General features: G+C 43.5%; 1 protein-coding gene across 5 annotated transcripts in view; it reads right to left on the reverse strand.

Annotated features, from left to right (window-relative positions):
- pum (pumilio) overlaps window positions 1–23,348 on the reverse strand; it is a 200,083-nt gene that overhangs the window by 151,671 nt on the left and 25,064 nt on the right. For all 5 annotated transcript variants that reach the window (XM_076524726.1, XM_033469604.2, XM_033469603.2 and 2 more), the window contains 4 exons: window positions 14,470–14,602; window positions 3,474–3,585; window positions 3,291–3,390; window positions 3,069–3,199 (listed from right to left, as the gene is read on the reverse strand). In XM_076524726.1, the coding sequence (XP_076380841.1) occupies window positions 3,069–3,199; window positions 3,291–3,390; window positions 3,474–3,585; window positions 14,470–14,602 (476 nt within the window). The remainder of the gene's footprint in view (window positions 1–3,068; window positions 3,200–3,290; window positions 3,391–3,473; window positions 3,586–14,469; window positions 14,603–23,348) is intronic.

Here is a 23,348-nt window from a genome sequence, read left to right on the forward strand (position 1 = left end):
CCCGCGACCCTTGTCTTCCGATCTCTCTAACCGTTCTCCTTGTCCGACGACACTTTGTCCAAACGTTACGCTGTCAACCCTCCTACAACACGGCCGATTCAGTGCTCTATCGGTACAGTCTCGAAGGAAACGTAGAAACAATGCAAATTAGGACTGTATCACATAGGTGAATTAACTCTCGAACAACGCGGACTATTTTTAGAATTATACGAATTATTATAATTGTCGATGTTTATGACCATCTTCAGCTTTATTTATCAATGTTTTCAAATGTATTTTTGAAGATATTTCTCGTAGATATTTCTTTCTAATTTAATATCAATTGGGTCAATTCGATAGTCGAAAATTGTGTAATTCGGTGAATATTTATATACGCTGGGTCAAAATGTTCTGGTAACCGCAGTTTAAGGGTTAACTGTGTTAGAATACGATGTTATAAGAGTGTTTTTAGAATGTCGTGTTATAAAAAGGTCGACTGTTGCATGCGCAAGGTTTGGACAAAGGTACGGAGCAAGGTAATTAATCCACGCGAGAAGCCAACATTTCTGTTTTGCCCTCGATTAATGTTTTGCTCTCTTCGAACGGTTCTTTGGGGATGTGGCAACGCTGCTGTCAGTTATAGCAAACGATTCTACCATTTAATGAATAAAGCTCTCGAATGGATGGTACAAGAAAATCTCGTCTCTAAAAAACAGAGTCTACCGTCTCGAACAGAGTGATTTCTATAAAAACAAAATGATGTTCACCGTACTCAAGTTGTACCGTATCCATATGAGCCGTTTATTTTGAAAGTGGCATAAGTCACTTTGTTTTTAAGTCGATAATATCGACTTAAATATATTCTATTCAAGGATTTGCGCTTTAACACGTTTAATAATATGGATGCTAACTTTCGAGAAGATTTACTTGTATTTGTTATCTCAGGATACCGATATTTTTCTCAGTATAAATAATTTCGTATAAACATTAAAAAATCACTTTTCATTACGGTAAAGCGACTTATGCCACTTTCAAAATAAACGGCTAATATACAAGTTTCATTTGCCCCACGCAAAAGTTTATCTACCATGAAAATTAAATGTCGATAACAGGAAAGCATTATTCGCCTCGGAGCTTTGTCCGGCATCTTGCAGAGTATGACAAGAGATTGCAAGGCACGGGCGAGCCATTATTTCTCGGGAACGACGAGAGAAAGGTGGAGGAACAACGTGGACGGCGTATCGTATTGAATGAATTATCCGGTGGAAGTGACTGCACCCGTGATCGAGCTCCGATTCGCGAGCCATAAGGAAACAACCGTGTATTGCATTGCGCAACAACTCCCCGCAGAACAGCTAGAGTTCATTCGATAGGTTCACGCTCCAGTTCGTGGATTTTGCCGATTCGTTTTGATCGAAGACAGCCCTGCGACGAGCACATAATGCTCTGAAAATAAACTGACCAGGCGCCGTCGACAGCTGCACTTTTTGGAAAGGTGGACGCGTAAATCTTGGATGACTTAACGCGCATCGTTGCGCGCCGAAAAGGAAGCCTTTGCGAGCTGATGTTTATGGAGCGATAAACGCGCGCCGAGGTGTCTCTCTCTTTGTCGAGAGCTAGGCTCGCCGAAGATTCTCCATCGAACTGCACAAGTTCGAGTTTCTCGTTGAGCGGTCATTCATAATTGAATGGTCTCGTATTTGTCTCTCGCAGATCGAATGCGAAGACGATGCACTGAATAATGAATGCAGCGAAGCTGGTCGCGCTGGGATCCGTGTCTACCGCGATCAGTCGCGCATCGTAACGGCGTGGTTTGCATAATGATGGCATAACGAGATACAACGTCTTCGGTCTGGCGACCTCTGCGAGACTCTGGTCTAGCGAGAAAAAGGGTACCGGGACCGTGACGACCGACTGCGACGAGCAAACATCATTACCATAACGGAATCGGCAAGCAGACGAGACAAGTGCCGCGCGTCGCCGTAACGTCCTAGTGCCCTTCCCGGATTTATTTGCAGTGATTATTCACCGGATTATCGTTAACACGGGGAAACGGAAAGTCTCTGCCGCCTAAGGCCGTCTACCTAGCGTCCCCCTTTTTATTATGCGCGTATCCGTGGGTAAACGCTCCTAGCGTGAGAATGGTCGAAAAATCGTGGGCAACGTTCAGTAAAGACAGGTGTTTGCTCTTCGCTTATCGTTGTTCCGAAATTAGAGGACGCTATTGTACACGGATAGGGGTACCACTAGCTACCAGAAGTGTATTAACCTTTACAGGGCCGGAAAGCCAATACATTGGCTCGAGTCGTGACAGCAAGTTTGTGAAAGAAATACCTTACATATGCGTACAATAACTTTTAGAATAGAACTACCGACTTATACGAGTAAATTTCCGACCCTTTACAAGCTACCAAGACGTTTCGCTTTGTCTATTGTCATTGTGAACGCGCTGAACAGAAGAGACTCCTTGTATATTACATTGTTTTATGTAAAGTACACGATTGTGTGTAAGAGATGCTCGATAATTTTCTTCTTCGTCGGCAGAAGATGGAAAATGGATTGTACTTTTGTGTTCGATTTTGAGAAGATTGTCGGTAGGTAAGCCATCACCAACGACCGCTCGTTAGAGCCACTAGACTGCAGGAAAGGGATATAGCGTCGGTAACATCGGCCGAGAGGTAAGGCGCTGTCGATGCACCAGGTGGCGCACCCTGATGGTGCAGCGGGTTGCAGAGAAAGAGGTGAGCGGGTATGATGTCATCGTCCGCAGATAGGGCATGTACGCCCTTGAATAGTTGCCGCTGTTATGTTCTTCTGGGCTACGACGATCTCTCGACCATCGGCTAATTGAAAACCGTTTCCTAGATTCGGGACTGTTTTAACGCATTCACTGCCAGCACCGGTCGCATCTAAGCGAAGCATTTCTTTCGGGGGTGTTTCCTGGTGATTCGGCAGTAAACGCGTTAACTCGACGACTTCGAGATCGGGTCTTCGACGATCTAGCATTCTAGAGGTCATCCTTATGGCTACACGATCGTCCCGGATTAGTCTGGCCGGTCCGCAGTTCCAAATCGACTTCCGATACTCACTTAAATCCTTTGTCATCGTCGAGACCGTTTTGCGAGGCCAGTCCGTTATTCTGTGGGCCAGTGTCGTCCTTAGAACTGTCGAAAGGGCTTGCCGAGCCCTTCTCTTTTTCTTTCTTGTCTGCGTCTGTGTTCTGCGAACGAAAGGAAACAGCCTGCTTTTGAATACCGTCGACGAATCGCGAATGATACTTGCATAACCCCGGGTACATTAATCGCGCTTACCAATCTCAGTGAAACCATCCGGGGTTCCAGATCTTTCGGTGTCGTGGGGCTCGATCCAAGAACGTACTCCACCATCTTAACACCCAGACCACCCGTCTCGCTGCAAACAACAAACGTATCGTTGTGAGAATCCAGAAGACAATCGACATGGTTTCGTTCAATTTCGTTGGAAAAACTACGAACCTGCTTCTAGGGCTGAGGACCGTTCCAACTTCTGACGTCTGATGATGATATCCTGTTCCAACACCCACGCGCCTACCAGTACCCATGGAAATCGGCTGTGACACGGCATGATCTGAAATGCATTAAAACTGTCGTTAATCATCGCGTCACCTTGCCGCACACGCTGCATCCCAAAAACCGCCCCCGTGGAGCATCGGGCTGCCACTCGACGCCCGAAATTCCGGTCTACAATTTCAACCCCCCCGATCACTCTCGAGCATCAAAGGCGCTAAAGGCTCCGCAAACTTGGCGCGAGAGACGAACGGCCGACAATCGCGGGAATCCTGTGTCTTATCCTCCCAAGATACCCTTAACCGTTCTTATACCGCATCTTATAGCTAATCAAACAACATCGTTAGACGCTTCTGGCGGGTAAAAACGACGCGGAATCGACGCAACGATTTTCCCAAGCAAAATTGCTGAAAGAAAGAGGCGAGGAGCTAAGGAAAGTCAGTCGACGAGCTGGCAGAAGGGAGACCCTTTATTGGCAGAGAGGTTGACAACTGCAGAGCTCGTTGGCCGAAACAAATTCTCTGCAGCGGTGGTTCCGGCCGTGTCCGCAGTAAGCCTGCAGTTTTCGAGTGCTCGCGACTCGAGGGGTTAACGTCGCCGAAGGTAGCCGAGGCTGGTAAATCACGGACCTTCCGAGAAGCTGCTCGTCCTCGCGTATCAGCCGATGATCAATAGAAGGCGACGGGGGGGTGTGGGTGGCTGGCGAAACCGCCGAGTATAACGCCGGCAAATCCGTCGTAAAAATCGAGGGGCAGCGAGAAATATTTTGCTCGGGGAAGATGGTGGGAACGATTTTCCAAAGAATCTTCGTGTGGCCGAGAGGCGCGGGAGATGAGAGAGAAAAATAGATAGAGAGAGAGGAACGGCGCGTGCGAAGGAGAGGGTTGATTCTCGAGAGGGTGGAATGGAATGTTAGGGGTCCATGTGACGCGCAATTTCGGTGTCGGCGGGTCCAGGTGGACAGGGGGTTGGTTGGTGGTGGAGTGGCGCTCGCCGGGGTGGATCAGTAGGTACGACCCTGGGCGTTGGGACGTTGCCCCCACCGCCGGTGATGCCGGGCGTCTGTCGCCATGGCAACAGCCGCGTTGCACCCATCGCGCGGTGACGCACACACTGCCAAGAGGAAGCGAGGGAGCGAGGAAGCAAGCGAGGGAACGAGGAAGCGAGCGAGCCAGCGGGCAAACGAGCAAGGGAGCGAACAAGTCAGAGCCCGAGCCAGGCCGAGGCGACCCGAAGAGGCCAGCCGTCGAGTCGCGTCGAGTCGCGTCGCGTCGCGCGTCGGGTCGCCGCGTGCACATGGACATGCACAAGACCCGTGTCGACTCGAGCCGAGCGGAGCCGAGAGGAGCCGGTACACGCCGTCGAAGGAATCAGGTGTTCCGTGCGCACAACACACCACCCGGTAGCATCGCCCTCGCGCGACAACCCCGTACCGTCTCGAGCCCTCGTACAGCCCCCCAGCCCCGCGAGAAACAACCCCTTCCCGCTCGATCGCCCGACTCCCATACCAATTAGCGCCGCTAATTCGTTTAATTGACGACAAATTCTGATCGTCTTCGAACGATCGTTTCAACGAGTTCTCTCAACCGGTCTGCGGGACACCTTCTCGATTTAGCCGACGGCGTTGCACTGGAATTTTAACATTTGCAAGGCGAACGATGCCCTTATCGGGTTTACCGTCTTTCTCCTTGACGTTCGTGTTCGTTACCATGCTATCTTGTTCCCTGTTTTTCGACAAAATACGTCGCAAATATGCGCACAGCCGCAAAACGGCTGCTGGTCGGTTCGCGCGACGGGCACCGGGGGGTTTGCGGGAAACTGCTTCACGGCTCAGATTGGTCCCGAAAGAAGGGGCGAGTTCGGTAAAGAGAGGATCGGATTTGTACGTACTCGACCGTGCGAACCACACCCTCGTTTTCACTCGGGCTACGCTAATTTCGGCGTGGAATCTCGCTCGAAACCGTGCCTATAATTCCAAGGGGGATGGATCCAGAACCCGGAAATTCAGAAAATGTGCTACGCAATGTTACTGCTTGCGTAAATTCACTTCAAGGGGTGGGAATTCAACCACGAATACTCGGCTATTTTTGATTTTATTGCCACGATTCGCAAACTGTGCAAGATCGAACAAAAGTCTTCAAACAAAAGTTACTTCTTTGGTCGAAATTTGTCATACGGTATACGAAAAATATCGATTATTTGTTCGTAACTTTTTCCAATCGTTTCAAACGATTGACAAATCGTATCACACGACCGAATTTTTCGAATTTCCGGGTTCGGCATCATGCCGGTTAGTTAAGTTGCCCAGATAAATCGGTAGAGCAGAATCATTTTTGTTGCGACAGCAGCTGTTGCGTGCCAAAAACTCATCGAACTACCAACTGATATTTTCCAACAGCGGACAAGGTTATCTCGTAGGCACACAGTTGCGAAAACGAATCCGGACGAAAGTCGGACAGCCGCGACTTTCCAAGAGGCTCGGTCACAATAGGAGGATTCCGTGGGGGGTTGCAACGATTGCCGAGGGATCCGGGTGTCGTGTACACATGTTTGTCCTAAAGAATCGATTTTGAAAATCCGAGCACGCTCCGGCAGCTCCTGGCCCGACTAACGAGGGGTTGCGCGCGAAAGGGAGCCGAGCAAGCGAGCAGACGAGCAAGCGAGCAGGCTTAGCAGCGAGCAGGCAGGCAGGCAGACAGGCAAGCAGCGACTTTAACGAGTGCTCGCCGGGTGGAACACCGGCCTCGGAACGCAAGGGGTTGAAGAGAGCATAAACAGAGAGAGTAAAGTCCTGGAATATTATACTTGTTCGCGTATCGCTTGTCCTTCCGGCGGTTATAGAGCGGTGCGTTGAAATTCGTGTTCCGGCGCCGGAAGCATTGCCGGTCGGTGACGGGGTTTCCTGGCGTTTAAGGGGATTTAAATCCGATTATTCGCGGGATCCCGGGGTATAAAGTGACTGTAAAATGGGGATTGGTGTGCAGGGCGGACCCCGCGACGCGACGCGACGCGCCGCGACGTCGAAAATACCAGAAGGAATGCGTATCGATTGATCCGGTAAGCCGGGGGAGACGCCGGATTTCCTTTGTTTTCGCGGAGGCAAACAGACCCCCGACTAACGCAGACAGAGAACGTGAAAAGAGAGAAAGAGAAAGATAGAGGGATAGAGAGAGAGAGAGAGAGAGAGAGAGAGAGAGAGAGAGAGAGAGCGAGAGAGAGAGAGAGAAAGATCTGTTTTGGTAGCGGTGTATCGATTATTGACACTCCGCTCGAACTCGCGGACGACAGGGAGAAGCGGTTCTGCTTGGTCTATATATTGTTCTTTCGGTGCTCCGGTGCCCAATCGATAAGCGAACGAGCGAGCAGGCGACGCGAAACACGCGCCGCGGAATCGTCGTCTCCCCCGGCCTCTGATCTTCGGGATCCTTCGGATCTCGCAGGAGGAAGCGCCGGTCCGCGCGACGACGCCGGATTTTTATGTGATTCAGGCTTCCTCCAATTTTATCGGGCGTAGAAGTCGTATCGAGCGTTCTGGGGATCCTACGTCACGAGAGCGGAGGACCTTCGAACCGGCTGGCCCGCCAACAAGGTTGCGGCGTTTAATAAGAATCGGCTCGTTATCCTTCGGCTCGGCCAACTGTCCGCTGCTGCTGCTGCTTCAGCCGCCCGTAAAAAATCATTTGCATAATACAGATATCGAGCGGCAGAATTGCCTGCCTCCCTTCTTTCTTTCTTTCTTTCTTTCTTTCTTGCGGCGAGCACCAGGAGGTTGCTGCTCGTTACAAGTGGAAACGACGGCCCACGGTCAGACGCGTTTCTATTTTCCATTCGGTGGAACCCGATCGATCTTGTGCTATACGGTCGATGCAACTGCGTTCAATTAACACTATCAATAATCATTCTGGTTCACTTCACACGTCACTCTTTCTTATTCCGCTTTTAGATAGAACCTGAGCGAACTTCTATCCTAGATATTTCCAGATTTGACAATCCGCGATCTTTCACGAGAATCCGCCGAGTTTTTCTGTTCCGCTATTATGTGTGTCTCGATTTAATCTAATCCTTCCGATAAGTTCATTTTGTTATGGTTAACGTTTACACCAACGACATTAGACTTCTACATTGAACATTTGAATAAATTTAGATATCAGTCGTTTAACGTTATCAGAAGCTAGAATGTTCAGTTCGTGTTCTCGTTTGTATATTGTAATCATATTGATTTCATTTCCATTCGTTTTTATGGTTTACTTTATTGGCGTTACTACTATTGTTGTTATTACGATGAAGTTTTGTAAAAAATTTGAAAGGACGTTTGGCTCGTTAATATCAAATAAATAAATAAATAAATAACAAAATAAATAAGTAAATAACTAAATGAATAAGTAAATAACTAAATAAATAACTAAGTAAATAAATAACTAAGTAGATAAATAACTAAGTAGATAAATGACTAGGTAAATAAATAATTAAGTAGATAAATAACTAAGTAAATAAATAACTAAGCAAATAAGTAAATAAATCAGTTAATAAATATTTACCCGTATATCTGCGATTCGTATTATTATTTACATCTACTATATATATATATATATATACACTATTTATATATATATATAAATAGTGTACTCCCGTATATGATTAAATTCAAACGCGAATCTTCGGATCAAACATTTCCGGTACGAGCTCTATCGCGGATGTCTCGTTGACAGAAAAATCATTCGAAACGTTCTTCGCCGAAGAACTACAAGTAGAAACGATTAGTCATGAACAAACATATCTTGCGAATAAAGAATGACGACGAAGTCGTTGCAACCAACATCGGCGACGAAAGCCGAAGTATCCGGTCGAAACTGACCCAGGCGCCGGACAGCGGGGACACGGCCGTCGAGGGAACAGAAGGCGCAGCAACGTACGATCACAAACGTTCGCGGCAAGAGACGGAGTTTTTCGACGCGGTGGTTTCATAAGAACGTGGATATAATACGGTGGGGGGTCGGAGTGGGAGGCGGAACGAGTTTCGGACTAATCAAGAGAGACTGGTCCGACCGTTTGCTCCGATACTAAGGACAAAGAAACCAGTTCGATCCGCGACTGGCTCTGCGTTAGCCACGGTCAGAAAGCCTGCACGGGAGGAATACCTGACCTAAAATAAGCTCGATATCTGCCGGATTGGATATCTGTGAGGCAGAGTCGGAGAATAGATACGAAGAGGCTGCTGCGTATGAAAATCCCTCTCGCAAAAAGGAACGGGAGGAGCGTGCACGCGAAATTACAGGGGATACCGATCGGCCGCGATAAATGTTTCATGAGCGAGAGAATCGCAGCCGCGCTGCAACGGTCGCGATCGTGCAACGCGATCGCGTTTCTCGGCGCTAAGGCCTAGCTTTCTTTCGGGAAGAAATTAGCGCGTTCGATTCGACCGGCTTGCCCTTCGAGAGGGGGAGAGAGAGAGAGAGAGAGAGAGAGAGAGAGAGAGAGAGAGAGAGAGAGAGAGAGAGAGAGAGAGAGAGAGAGAGATTATGTAACGATCAGCCACCGGCGGCGACCACTCTCGGAGCGCATATCGATCAGGCTGCGCTTAATTTCGCGTCCGGAGAAGAAACGGCCGAGAGGTCCAGAGGAGGAGGCCCGGAGGAGGTCCAGGATATTCCAGGGGGTTTAAAGGGCTTCGAAGGGACGTCCGTCCAGCAGGACTCCGCGAACCGCTCTCCAGGCCCGATTAAAGCCCGGCTTTATGCATGGTCCGGTTGACCTCGGTTACCTAACCGGTCGCAAGCGACCAGGAACAAAAGTGCGCGTATAATCCTCCGTTTCGGGGCAACAATTAACCGTGGAATCATCGAGCCACGAATCGCGCCTACAAAACCGAGCTCGTCGAATTTTTAACCAGTCAGCCGTTCTTGCGTTACGTCGAGTATACCGCTGTTCTTTCTTAAAAAATGTCTTATCTACCAATTAGCCATTTCTTAGGGTATTTTAAAATATTTGCAACATCGCGTCACTTTCATTTTTTAACGTTGCAACCGCCGAGTCCTAAACGTGACTAATGTTTTACGACAGTGGCAAGATTAGATTTATTTATAAACATCGCACGATTTCTATTGTAATAAATGCTCGATCAAGGAAGTCCATTTGGATATTTCTCATGGGAACGTTTTGATAATATCAGGAATTGTTGAAGAAGAAATTAGGAACCAGTCATTTCGATTTGTTTGGTAATTCTAGCGTTAAGCGAGGCTGGAATATTCTGCATGTACATATGAGCCGTTTATTTTGAAAGTGGCATAAGTCACTTTACCGTAATGGAAAGTGGTGATTTTTTAATGTTTATACGAAATTATTTATACTGAGAAAAATATCGGTATCCTGAGATAACAGATACAAGTAAATCTTCTCGAAAGTTAGCGTCCATATTTTTAAACGTGTTAAAACGCAAACCCTTAAATATATCGACTTAAAAACAAAGTGACCGAATTAAAAACAAAGTGACTTATGCCACTTTCAAAATAAACGGCTCATATATACTTCGTAGAGTTCCAGATGGAATTCCATTTATTTGTTTCCACTTATTTAGAAATGACTTTATTACTTTAAACCTTCGTTTCGTTCGGACGATCAGAAATGTTAATTGGGGCGATTTAACTAAGGAGGGCAGTACACCCCCGTCGTGCTGTTTACAAAATTTGATGTTCAAATTGCAATTTTAGTGAGAACTAAAATATATTCGTAAATTTTAAGATGTGTTGCATAATTGGAGGCCGAAATGACGAAACAGGGGCAAATCAAACAAGACGAATAATTATTATAAAAAAAACTGTATAGCACAGTTTCTGCGTTAGGTTGTATACTCGTCGCTTACTTTTTGCGACACATTCTGGGTACACCGTTTTCAAAGAGGTCGCAACAGCCAGCTGGTTAACCCCTTGCCGCACTTTAATGAGTCAGACTCGTGGTGGAGATTTCTACTAATAAGCTGTCAGCTATGAATGTTGTTCCGTTCCTTTAAAGCTAGAATTGCCGAACTCTGAATGCAGCTAATGTATATTGGTTTATAAAAACGTCAAGATTGTATTTATTTATTTATTTTGTCCTACGATTTAAGTATCAAGAACGTGTGCCACAAACAACAACAAGAAGCTGTGCCAATCGCGAACTTCTTACAGAATGTAAATACAATGATTCCGGTTAATATTCGGACACTTCTCGAAACGCAATAACTTTTTCAGAACTGGACTAAACAATGACTTGAATTTTTTTTTAGTCGATAGAGCGACCAGTTTTTACTAGACCATAAATTTGCTCAAAGGTTGCTATTACTTAGACTGATAAAAGGAAATAAAAAAACTCTTGTTTTCTAACCTTTTTTATCCGAGCCTACAACGAAAATTTACAAAATTTGTTTTGCAGATCTCGGTAAGTTGTATGCATGTTAAAAATTTCACCGAAATCGATTGACCTTCGTACGAGCTGTAAACAATCGTAAGAATCGGAAGATCGTAAAAATCGCAGGACGCGTCAACTGGTTCCTGCGTCTTTAGTTATTAATAAAATAATTAAATGAGAAACAAAAAACCACAAAACACGTATCCCCTAATCTAACACGAGTCTAACTGCTTATGTTTATATTTGGCCCGACTGACGCACCACGGGTCTCATTTCTGGCCCGATTTTGTGACCATGTCTCTCAGACGTGATAATCATTTCTGGCCCGATTATCCGACCACGTCTCTCGGACGTGGTTGTAGGATAAACGGTTTCTATTATACGGTACAGTTTCTATTATAATATATATATATATTCTTTTTATTAAATAAGTTTACCTAAAAGTTTTTCGTTGATATATTTTTCTAATATCGGGAATTATTATAGAAAAACAATTGGAAAAAATGTTGACTGGTTTTGGTAATTCTAATGAAATTCTATTCTCTTGTCACCAATATTTAAACATTCTAGTAGATGTAAACACGCGATAAACAAAGTTTCTTTCTCTTCTAAGAAATTATTGCGATCGAGAAAGTTCAAATCATTGTAATTGTAACGAAAATAATGGTATACAGAGCAAACGGTTAACAACGTACTCGCGTTCCGAAATCGAAACGATACTACTTCCGAACACGCGTGCTCGATGAACCGACACCGTGAACGCTTCCGCGGTACCCTAATCAATGAAAAGTCACGGATTCGCCGCGCTTACCGGTGAATTACCGAACCCGATTAACCCCGTTCACGGGATAATCCCTGCGACTCGAGCTCCAGTCCAAATATTCCCCCGGCCCTATTGTCCTTGATACGCGTCGGCACGCTCGATAACGTTGCGCTAATGTATACCCGGCCCGATTGTTCAATGAGCCGCGCGCGTTTCCGCGACGTTCTCCGATCCGCGAGACGACCGGCTTTGTTGAAAGTAAGATGCGTTCGAGACGCAACTGGACCGTGCATACGTCGCGAACGTGCAGCACACGTTGTCCGGGCGATCGAGATCAAACAAGAAAATAGGAGCGACGTGTGTGGAAAACGGAGTATTTATACGGCGCTCCGTTTCTAGAGACAATAAAACTCTGCGACAACCTCCGCCGACCTCTTTACGCGATTCTCCATTTTTCTTGAAACATTAACCTGCCGTCTACCGTGCCGGAATCGCCGCGATCAACAATGGGGAGGACCGCGAATATGTATCGGTAGAATACCAGCGCGAGTCAGAGATGACTCCGAGACAGGAGGCCGCGCTTCAGTAGTCGGAGTGTAAGGATAGTGTGTTCAGAAATACATACAGAGTGTCCCGAAAATGTCTCGCAATACGAAAGTAGGGGATTCCTGAGGTGATTTGAAGCAACTTTTTCCTTAGCGAAAATGCAATCCGCGGCTTCGTTTACGAGTTATTCACGAAAAACAGTGACCAATCAGAGATGAGATCATTTGGCGCGAGACGGCCGAGCCAGCGAGCAGAACTGAGCTCCGTGCACACGTTGGCTGGGCCGCCGCGCGCCAGCCGAGCTCGCCTCTGATTGGTCAGTGTTTTTCGTTTATAACTCGTAAACGAAGCCACGGAGAAAATTTTCGCAAAGGAAAAAGATGCTTCAAACGACCTTAGGAACCTCCCATTTCCGGATTACGAGACATTTTCGGGAAACCCTGTATGGTACTATTTAAAAAAGTCAAGATGACGAGCTTTTTATCGAATACAAAATTGTTCGAAATTGTTATTATTGCTCTGTCTTCTCTTCGAAGTACAGTAATGTCTCTCTAATTGACGCTCGGATTGTCCAAAAAAATGGACAATTTTGGAAGAGGAGATACGATTATTCGGGACTTGCTGTTCGTTTTTATAGTCAAGGTTATGTCAAAGTTGTGTCAAGGTTATGCTAGGCTCGAATAATCGTATCTCCTCTTCCCAAATTATGCATTTTTGTGGACAATCCGAGCGTCAATTAGAAAGACATTACTGTACTCGTTAACTTTTATCGCAAAGAATTTGTTGGTGAGATTAGTATAAATGCCTCAAGAATCGGTGCGAACGATAGGACGAGCAGCCTTAATATAGCGCTAACGTAATTTAGTTTTTCCAACGATACTGTGACTAATGAATGGGGACCATTGACGGTTTACGAGCTATCGCGAGATGCCCGAGAAATATTTTAAAAGTTACAGCATCGTTGCAAAAACTGAGTGACAAAACTTCAATCCTCGGATCAAAAATGACTCGCCGATGGTTCTGCTAGTGTTCGTCAAATTGCTCAGATTTTGTGGGCATTCTTGGGGTTGATTTTCGGCACTTAACGTGTTAAACCGGAGATACTATTAAACGGTGCTGGCATATGGCGCGTGCGATCGTTGCCGGCCGCTTCTACCTTCCGGTTTCAAGAACCGTGGACGGTTTCGACTCTGCGGTAGTTGAGAGGCTCGCGAGAAGGGAATTTTAGTCTAGCTTGTGCCGGGCTTATTTTCGAGAAGCGATAATCCCGTCCGCTTTCGCGCCACGGTCACGGAGAGGCACGCCGCACAATGGGGAAAAATTATCAAGCTGGCGTCAAAATTGTAGAATTTTTAACAGAATCGAGATAGAGAAACGATTTTTTTTATTTAAATTAAACTTGAAGAATAAGATTTTTCTTATTCTATTTCTAGAATAAGAGAAAATGAACAACGTCGTATCAACAATTCTCGACGTTACAAATTATATTAAATTTGATACTTTTCGATACAATTTTGATTTAACAAATGTGCATTGCATTTATTCATATAAATATGCTGGAGAGAGAAAGAGAATATATTAACATATATACAGAATACATTATTATTTTCAAAGGCTTGAAATTTCGAACATGAGGGTTCAAGTGATCAGCAATCATTTTTGAGCGATTTGAAAATGTTTATATCTCTCTTCATGATATGCATATGAATAAATGCAATGCATACAATCAAATCAAATCGTTGTAAAACCACTTAAAAGAGCAAAATCAATTAAATCGTTTTTTTTTCTCCAATTTTGAAGTGTTGTACAAATTTTGTTGCAAGATTTAAATTAGGGGTGACAGAATCCACAGAAAATGATGTGTAACAAGTCAAGAAAAAAAAGTCCAATCACATGTCATAATGGATAAACCAAAAAATTATATAAAAAAAATATCAAATATAATATAAATTTCAATGTCGAAAATTGTCCGCGCGACATTCTCGATATTTTCAAATTAAATTCGTAGTTCCTTCATATTCTAGAACAATTTAAGTTTAATTTAAAAAGAAGAATCATTTCTTTATCTCATTTCTGTCAAAAGTTCTACGATTTCGGCTAGGTTTGGTCATTTTTCCCCACTGTGCGCCGGTACTAACTCGAGACCCTCTCTCCATCTCTTCTCTCCGTCTGCCTGTCTCTCTCACTCTCTTTTCCTCTCGGTGGAGCTGGAAGCCTCGCGGCGTAAAATTCCGGGAACGCGTAGAACCGTACCTGAGGTACTCCATGTTGAATCACGCCACATCTGGTGGTCGCCCAGGTGAAGTATCCCACCGCCTTTTACACCTCCTTCGTCCTTGGAGCCGCCCTCGTCCACGCCCCAGAGCTTTTTTGCCGAGGGAGCGATCTGAAACAATAGAAGAAAACGGGTGGTGAGTACCCGGTGGGTCGGCGAGCACGCATTTTCAGAGGAGCAATCGCACCGGATCGCGCCGACACGAAACTCCCAAGAGCTCGCGCGCGTCCGCTGCCCGCCGGAGCGCCGAAAGATACCGGCGAGTCTACGCGCGATCCCATTAATTACGCTAACGAGCCGCAGATCCGCTCGGAATTAGCGTATCTTGCGTGCGCGGCCGATCGTCGAACTCGATACGCAGCGTATTACCGGCGCGCACCGCTAAGAATTGTTAATGTCTCGGTCTATAAATAAAATTCAATTGAATTTCGCTCGACCATTTCGCCGCGATCGGGACACCGTGCACACCGTCGGCTACAGTCTATTTTCCGAAGGGAGAGCCCCGAAGGTAAACCGACGATCGCAACAGCTGTTCGCCCCCACTCTACGACGGCTCTAGGCACGACACGTGTGCGTGATAGCAGACTGCATCGTCTCCCCTCCTTCGTGGAACACCCGAAATTTCGCGGCGGAAAATCAATCCGCCAGCGAGTCTCCCCGGATGTCTTATGGGAGGGCAACCCTGTCAACATCGGCTATATATACCAGTCATTTTTAAGATAAAATTTTCAAAATATGCACGTGTTGTCATAGCATTCTTCGCGACAGATACAAATACGTGGAAACATCGGCTGAAAAACTTTAATTTTGTAAAAATATCACACCAACCAAATGATTCGTTTGACAATTTCACAATCGTATTTGTTTTTATGATAAATATAATGAGAATTTTGAACTTTTATATTTAAGGTTTATAAGCATATTGGAATTATATTTCCTCGGTAAAAGGAGGGTTGCACTAAACGATTGTATCAACAATCGACGATGTTTATAACAATTCTGAGCTTTGTTCAGCAATTTTTCAAAACATATTTTTGAAGGTACTTCTCGCAGACTCGGCATTTCTGTCGTCCCCAATGCAACAGCAATTCATTTTATCGAACTGCCGAAAATTGTGCGATTGAGCGATCGACTTGCGAGGTTTAATAGTCAGATTTTCGTTGATTTTGTCCGGCGGCCAAGGAAGATTGCCGACGCCCGTTACAGGACGATATCGATCGAAAGACTTTTAGCGAATTAATAATTAAATATTTGACGATCCACTTTGCAGCGGGGATATTTGAAACACTCTCGCGTCCCGAATCTGCCAGATAGGCTCCCAAAGTTGGGCTCGCCCTCCGAGCTTATCCGGCAGACTCTATCTTAAACGTGATTGGAATTCACAGCGGTGTCTCGCGTCCGACCCCTCGGTGTCTCGAGCTTTCCAGCCGCTATCGAATATCTTTCGTTCACGCAGTTTGCTGCCACCCGCGAACCAAGACCTCCGATTTTCTCTTTTCATTAAACATCGCTGTGAAGCTGCTCGATGTAACGGAAAATAATGCTTTCGTTTTCACAGAAGCGATTTTTCCAATTGTTGCGTCTACGTTCTACGTACGCGGCTGACGGTCGTCTGCTTCGGAAGCAGTCTGAACGCGAACACGTTGTGGTTAATTTCATATAAAAATGTCCGAAGAATTATTCTAAATTATTCTTAGAATAATCTCTATTATTAGAATTATTCTTATACCTAAAAAAAACTGCATATATATATACGTATTGTTTTCAGTATCTGGTAAATATTTTTTTGCTAAAATGTTACAATAACCCTCTACACCTCGCTTTTTGTATACATTTTTAACACTAGATTTACGGAGCACTATGAGCAGTTATTTTATACTATATAGTATATAGTATAAAATATATTATGAAAGTAACAATATAAAATATAAAAGTAACAATAATAAGACATTTAGTCTCATTTTAAACGAGTGTTATTACAATATTTGCCGCAAGAAACAGACACATTGAATAAACAACTCATAAGTGTATCTTTACAATCTGAATAATCGTAATTTACAAAATTAATAACCTGACATTTTCACGGATTCCGTAAACTTAGGGTCAATATTCCTTGTACAATAAATTATCCCTAATTGACGCTCAGCTTGGAAACAAAAATGGACAATTTGGGAAAAGAAGATACGATTATTCGAACCTTGCGGCTCGTTTTTACAGTTAATATTGTCAATTATTATATTATGCTGAACCGCAAGATTCAAATAATCGTATCTGCTCTGCCCAAATAATTCATTTTTGTTTAAAAGCTGAGAGTCAATTACGGAGAATTTACTTCCTTATTTTATTCCTTCCTTTATTTATTTCCTTTCGTCAAAATTCTCAACGCGACTTCTTCGACTTTTAATAGTAACAAATAAATTTCGTTCTATCTAATAAAACGGCAATATACTGAATGATAAGTGCATCGTACGAAAATCATATGCGAAGCATGCGTTTGATCGCAAGAGCCTGGTCTGACGCGTCCGACGCTAACAGAGAAGATCATCCGCGCGCGGACGTCGCGACTAATCGCAAGCGGCGAACGCGTACGTCCAGAGAGCCGTTTACGTTCGACGCTTGCAGTACATTCTACCTTTACCCGTGATTTCCCAAGCTCCGTTGCTACGATATTTTTCTGAAAGTAAATGAGCGGCGTTGGTGACCCGTACGCTCCCGCTGTTCCCGACCTCACCTAACACTGGAGGTCAGTGACGTAACGGCGAGTCGCGGGTGGGGATGGAGAGAGAGAGAGAGAGAGAGAGAGAGAGAGAAGCGTGTGCAGACTGCACAGAGATTGCGGGATCCTAGATGCGGGTACACTACTGCACGCGCGGCGGTGACAGTGCAGGCTCGAGAGCCTCGGTGCATTCTCGTCCGCATTGTCGGTCCCGGCCTGCTGCGGATCGTTAAGCGGAAGTGTACCGACTCGATTACACGGACGATGGCTGTGGTTCTTTCGAGTCCCTTCTTTTCATCGGGCGCTATTCAGCTGAAGAGCCCGAATCGCACGGATCCCGCAAAAACGGTCCCGATCTTCGAGTTCGTTCGAGGCTAGTGGCGCCGGTTACTGCGAGGTGACCAATTGCTGTGTCTTTGGTTGGTGTGCTTTCGGGAATAGTTCACTTGATATTCAACGAATCGACTTCTTTTATTCAGAAATAAACAAAATGAAGGAGCAAAGAAATTGATAGCGCCTTATTCGTTAATTATAACGTTAATTATGCTCGAGAACGAGAGTTGGCAAATTTTATTCGGATGACGGATGGAAGAATAAAAATGTATTTAGAAACAAAATTTATTCGAATGAGATTTGATTCGACGCTGTCGAATGAAAATTCGATCGAATAAGAATTCATCTTTATACGAATTTGTCCGAAAGAAATGTTATTCGAACAAGAATTCGTTCGATTAAGATTTTAATGGTATAAGAATTTATTCGTGTAGGAATTCATATGGTAAATAATTAATAATATAAATTAGTAAATAAAAATTATAATAATTAAATAATAAAAATTAAATATAATTAAATTAAATAAGCTTGAATAAACATGATAAAATATAAAGTGTATTTTCACGGTGCATCGATTTATTTCTTCCATATTACTTTATCGAATTATTCGAATAAAAAAGTATTCGAATAAACAGATAGGACAATTTAGAACGGATGACGAATCGTACCAATAAATAGACAGAATAATGTATGACGAATAAAGAATTATCCGACTAATTTGCGACGAATAAAGAATTATTTGAATAATTTACAACGAATAAAGAAATTATTCGAATAATTTATAACGCATAAAGAATTATTTAAATAATTTATGACGACTAAAGGATTATTCGAATAATTTACGTCGAATTATTCGAATAAAGAATTATTCGGTATAATTTATGACGAATAAATAAAATAATTACTCGAATAAAATATTCGTCTGAAAGGAATTTGTTCGGATAATGATCTTCGACCTATATTTATTCCGAACGATCTGAACAATGCCGAATTTTGCCGAAAGCAAACGGAAGGTACAGCAATTGGTGAGCCCACAGTAAACCGGCCCAACTACCCTAGCAGCTAACTAGGGGATTAACTTACAAACGGCTCAGTCTTTCGTCGTCCACTTGCTCTCTCTCTCTCTCTCTCTCTCTCTCTCTCTCTCCCTCCCCCTCTCTCCGATGTCGACGCATGCAAGGTAGACGACACGGAGCTACGGTGTCTCGTCGCGTAGATAATTGCAGGTATGGTTCACCCTTTCGAGCTAGACCCGATGGAACCCGACGCAGACCGGTGGAACAGTGAATTATTGAGAGGACCGCGACCAATCGCGCGCCGCTACGTCCGTGCGCGTTAGGCGGCCCGACAATTGCTCGATTTACGCTCGCCGCGTGTCTTCCACGAACGGCCGAGTGTCTCGGAGCGTGTTTCGCAACGCGACCAACAACCGTGTCCACGGTGCTGACGGCCCCGGCCGACCCTAGCCGCCCTCGAGAACCGTTCTCGATTCCGACTATTTAAGGGATTAGGTCACTTTGAAATTCTAGCGACCCGATCGCGCCATCAAGTCCCGTTTCTACTTAGGCCCGTTGCGAGCTGGTTTATGTCGAGCCCGGCTATTGCAGGTGTGCAGTAATTTCTCCCTAATTCGCGCTCAGATTGCGCACAAAAATTTGGGAAGAGGAGATACGATTATTCGAGCCTTGCGTCTCGTTTTTGTAATTGTCGACAACCGGTAGCTATAAAAACGAGCCGCAAGGCTCGAATAATCGTGCATCCTCTTCCGAAATTGTCTATTTTTGGACGCAATCTGAGCGCGATTTAGGTAGAAATTACTGTATACGCATATACACCTGATAGCCGGCCACGCTCGACCAAGGGATTTCCGTTAGGTTTTCAGTACGACTAACACATTTTTCCAAGCGTTTGCCTGTCCATGTCAGAAAGGATAGTCTGTTCTTTGCAAGGGCACAATAGACCTCCGAATACATCAGGGGTGACCAAAGTGTCGACGCGTAACTATTTCTAGTCGCCCGCTTGTCTGATATTATCTATGTTTATTCTAAGTTTAAGATTATTTTTGGCTTTAAATTATACTACTAAACCGCCGCCTGCAATTTAAAAAAAAAACAGGTCGCCCGTAGTGACTAAAATTTGGCCACCCCTGGAATGCATCGTGATATACCAAGTCTACTTCTCGTCATATTACAAGCCACGAGAATTTTATGCATCTTTCAACTCGAGTTTTTTCAGAGAACGAAGTCTGAAATGAAATAATGCTATTCTTCTTTTTCGACTTAATTTTGCATGTAAGATCATTCTCTTGCCCGATGTACCACGACTTTCCGAACACCCTATTGAATATTTACAGGCAACGTAAATAATCGTAACAGCAAATATAATACCAAAATTTAAAATATTATGTCCCTCGCAGGGACAACCTTCAACACACCCTATATAGTATAGTAGTATAGTTATATAAATAGTAGTATATTAGTAATATATGAGTAATATATTAGTAGTATATTAGTAATATATATGAGTAATATATTAGTAGTATATTAGTAATATATAAGTAATATATTAGTAGTATATTAGTAATATATTAGTAATATATTAGTAATATATAAGTAATATATTAGTAGTATATTAGTAATATATTAGTAATATATTAGTAATATATTAGTAGTATATTAGTAATATATTAGTAGTATATCAGTAATATATGAGTAATATATTAGTAGTATATGAGTAATATATTAGTAGTATTGTATATTAGTAATATAGTTACTAACTATAGTACTACTATAATTACTATATTCACTATAGCATAATTATATAAATAGTAGTTTCAAGCCTCAAAAATAATATACAGATAGTCTCAGCAATTTCCGGCCGCAAAGAGTACTACTCGTAAGAAGAGCTAGGTTTCCTTTGCCGCGCTCTGGTTCCGCCATTTTTTAAGAAAAAGTTAATTTAAAAATTGTAACTGTTCTTTGGAACATGTACATCAACGACCTTCGACCAGATTTCGTATTGCACTTACACTGTATAGTCATAAAAAAATTGTAAACTTTACCCTATCTATGGGATCACTAAATTTAACACTTAAGGGATAACGCGCGCGCGCGCAACCCCGAGTCTTTAAGAAATAGAGGTCAGACTTAGGAATACCTTTCACAGGTGATCACTAAATAAAAGATTTAGTCGTTCTGAGAGAATATAAATGCAAGTTTCAGCTTCATTTTCCAATTTTTTAAAAGTAAAACTCGTACAAAATAGCGAAGTTATTCGTTGTTTTCGAAACCCTTTCCCGTAGAACATTGATTGTCTGTTCGTCACAGTTGGCAAGTACTGGGACATATGAATTTTAAAAAAAGAAAAAAAAACATTGTTGATTCATAAACTGGGAACTATTCTGTAAAAGCAGGCGCACGGATTTTCAAAAATTTTAACATTCGTAGAAATGCTTGCAGTTCAAAGAAAAAACAGCTGTTTTGTCTGAAAAGATCGACTTTAAATGCTTACAAAAAAAATCAAACAATTGACACATCAAGAAAACCGTGATCTACAATTGTATAATCCTCTATGCAGGCTGTCTCTATAAAATTTGAAGGAAATCGAACGCATAGTTCCAGAGATTTCGCAACGGCGAGCTTGAAAAGTTTTCGGATAACTTTTCTCTCTGCTAAAGGAAGATCATTGAAATTTCACCTTCAGCTTTAGACGTTCGAATGTTGAAATATCGCTCTGACATGACATCGAACACGCGTGAAACTTGAAGAAAATTAAAAAATGATCGATTTTTTTAGCCGCTCGAGTTAGGACGTGCGCGCCTCCCTTAATCGATTGTTCGGGGCGCAACTCCGCGGTCGCGTCCGCTCGTGACTCATTCGACCGCGGCAAAAAGGACGGAGGACAGAAGACGAGAGACGGGAGATAGAAGAAGACTGTGGAGGCAAAAGACGCGAGTCGGAGGGTGTAGGGAGAGAAAAGGGAAGCGCGATCGCCGGGCCAGCAATTTTACGTTTGCACCGGGCAAGAGGCGGAGAGAGAGAGAGAGAGAGAGAGAGAGAGAGAGAGAGAGAGAGAGAGAGAGAGAGAGAGAGAGAGAGAGAGACCAGGCGGTCTCCACGAGCGCACGCGATATTTATATTTTATTGATCATACGAACGATATCACGTACAATAGCACGTGCGTCATGCGCCGAGTAGGTGTACCCATGGCCCGACACACATCAACCGGCGACGTATCGAACACGAGTACGAGCTGTTTATCGCTCGCGGGCACCGTCGTCGAACCAACGACGTTTAATTGTGTCTCGCACACCGCACCGTAACGTGAGCGGACATCCTTTGCAACAAATTCCCTCCCCGCTTATCGGCGCCATGCTCGAAACCGACGAATACGATAAGACCGCGTTTCCTTGGCACAGATCCCGCTAACAAATTGCCCGGCCAAACTTGGAAAAATCAGATCGACTCCGTCACGCGAGACGATTCGATCTCCGACGTCAAAAATCCGCCGAGCAGGCTAGAGCTCGCCGGAAATTAAGAAGACGCGCGAAACTGTTCCGGGGGGCTCGATCGTTTCAATTTTTTAACCCGCGACTCGTGTCAGCGAAGGAATGATATACCGAGCCGGACACGTGACGTAGATTTCGAACAGAATCCCCGTGAGACACGAAAATCGTTCGTTTTCTTCGAGCGCCGAAATGCATCTTGAACTTCTTTTTTTTAAATATTATAGTATATTTTTTACCGAACTGGCTGCCATTTTGCGAAGAATCTAAATTTTTACTATACAAAATTTCAGAGAGGAAAAGTTTTGTTGAACGTAATCGAAGTGATTTAGATTTTTCTAGATATCAACCCTTTGCAATCGGAACCATTTTAGCTCGATATTCAAAATACTCTATCTAACCTCTGGTATTTCCATTTTATATAACCTGTTGCATTTTATGCATTTGAAATTGAATTTTGTGACCTGTGCAACAGTTGCACTTTTAAATATAAAATATAAATGTAGTTTTTTAAATATAAACAAACTTGACAATATTGTAATTGTTTTGAAAGGTGATACACGACAATTTTTAGCGGTGCGTTAGAATCGCCGCTCGACTGGAAAGGTTTAGTATGCGCCGTATAAGACAAGATATTTTTTTAATTTCATTCAGATAAAAGATATACATAGAAGTCGGGAATGGTTACCGTTGAGATTCTTATCGCTGAACAGCCTTCATAAAACCACGTATTCATGACTTGTTTCTCGATATGTTTTTTCTTTTTGTAATTACAGACTATGTAGGTGTAACTGTGTCACTTATACAGGGTGTCCAGAAAGATTGGGAAAAAACTTGTGTCACTGTGTGTCACTGAGCTGAAATAGATGAAACATGTTCGTATAAACTTGCGTCCGAAAGTGGTTTATTGAAAAGATACAAGCGTTAAAAATTTATGTAAGCGATCGAAATTTATGTAAGCGATCGAAATGTATATAAGCGTTCAAAACGTATATAATTGTTCAAAACTTACACAGATGTTCGAAATCGAATATAAGTATTGCTTTTATAAAAATACGATAGAAACAGAAGATCAATTTTGGAAATGTACTCGAACTGCACTTACTATTGTTTCAAATACGAATGGAATATTTGAAAGAGTTCATCAATCACTAATTCATTCATCTGCATTCTTGCAGTGCTGCTTATATCTTTTTAATAGAACATGTTCTTCGAACACGAGTTTATATGAACATCTTTAGTTTATTTGATTTCAGCAACGCAGAGTGCAACCAAACCATTCTGAACACTCTGTAGACACCCAT

The sequence above is a fragment of the Megalopta genalis genome, chromosome 10 (assembly GCF_051020955.1).
Source record: "Megalopta genalis isolate 19385.01 chromosome 10, iyMegGena1_principal, whole genome shotgun sequence".
Lineage (NCBI taxonomy): Eukaryota > Metazoa > Arthropoda > Insecta > Hymenoptera > Halictidae > Megalopta > Megalopta genalis.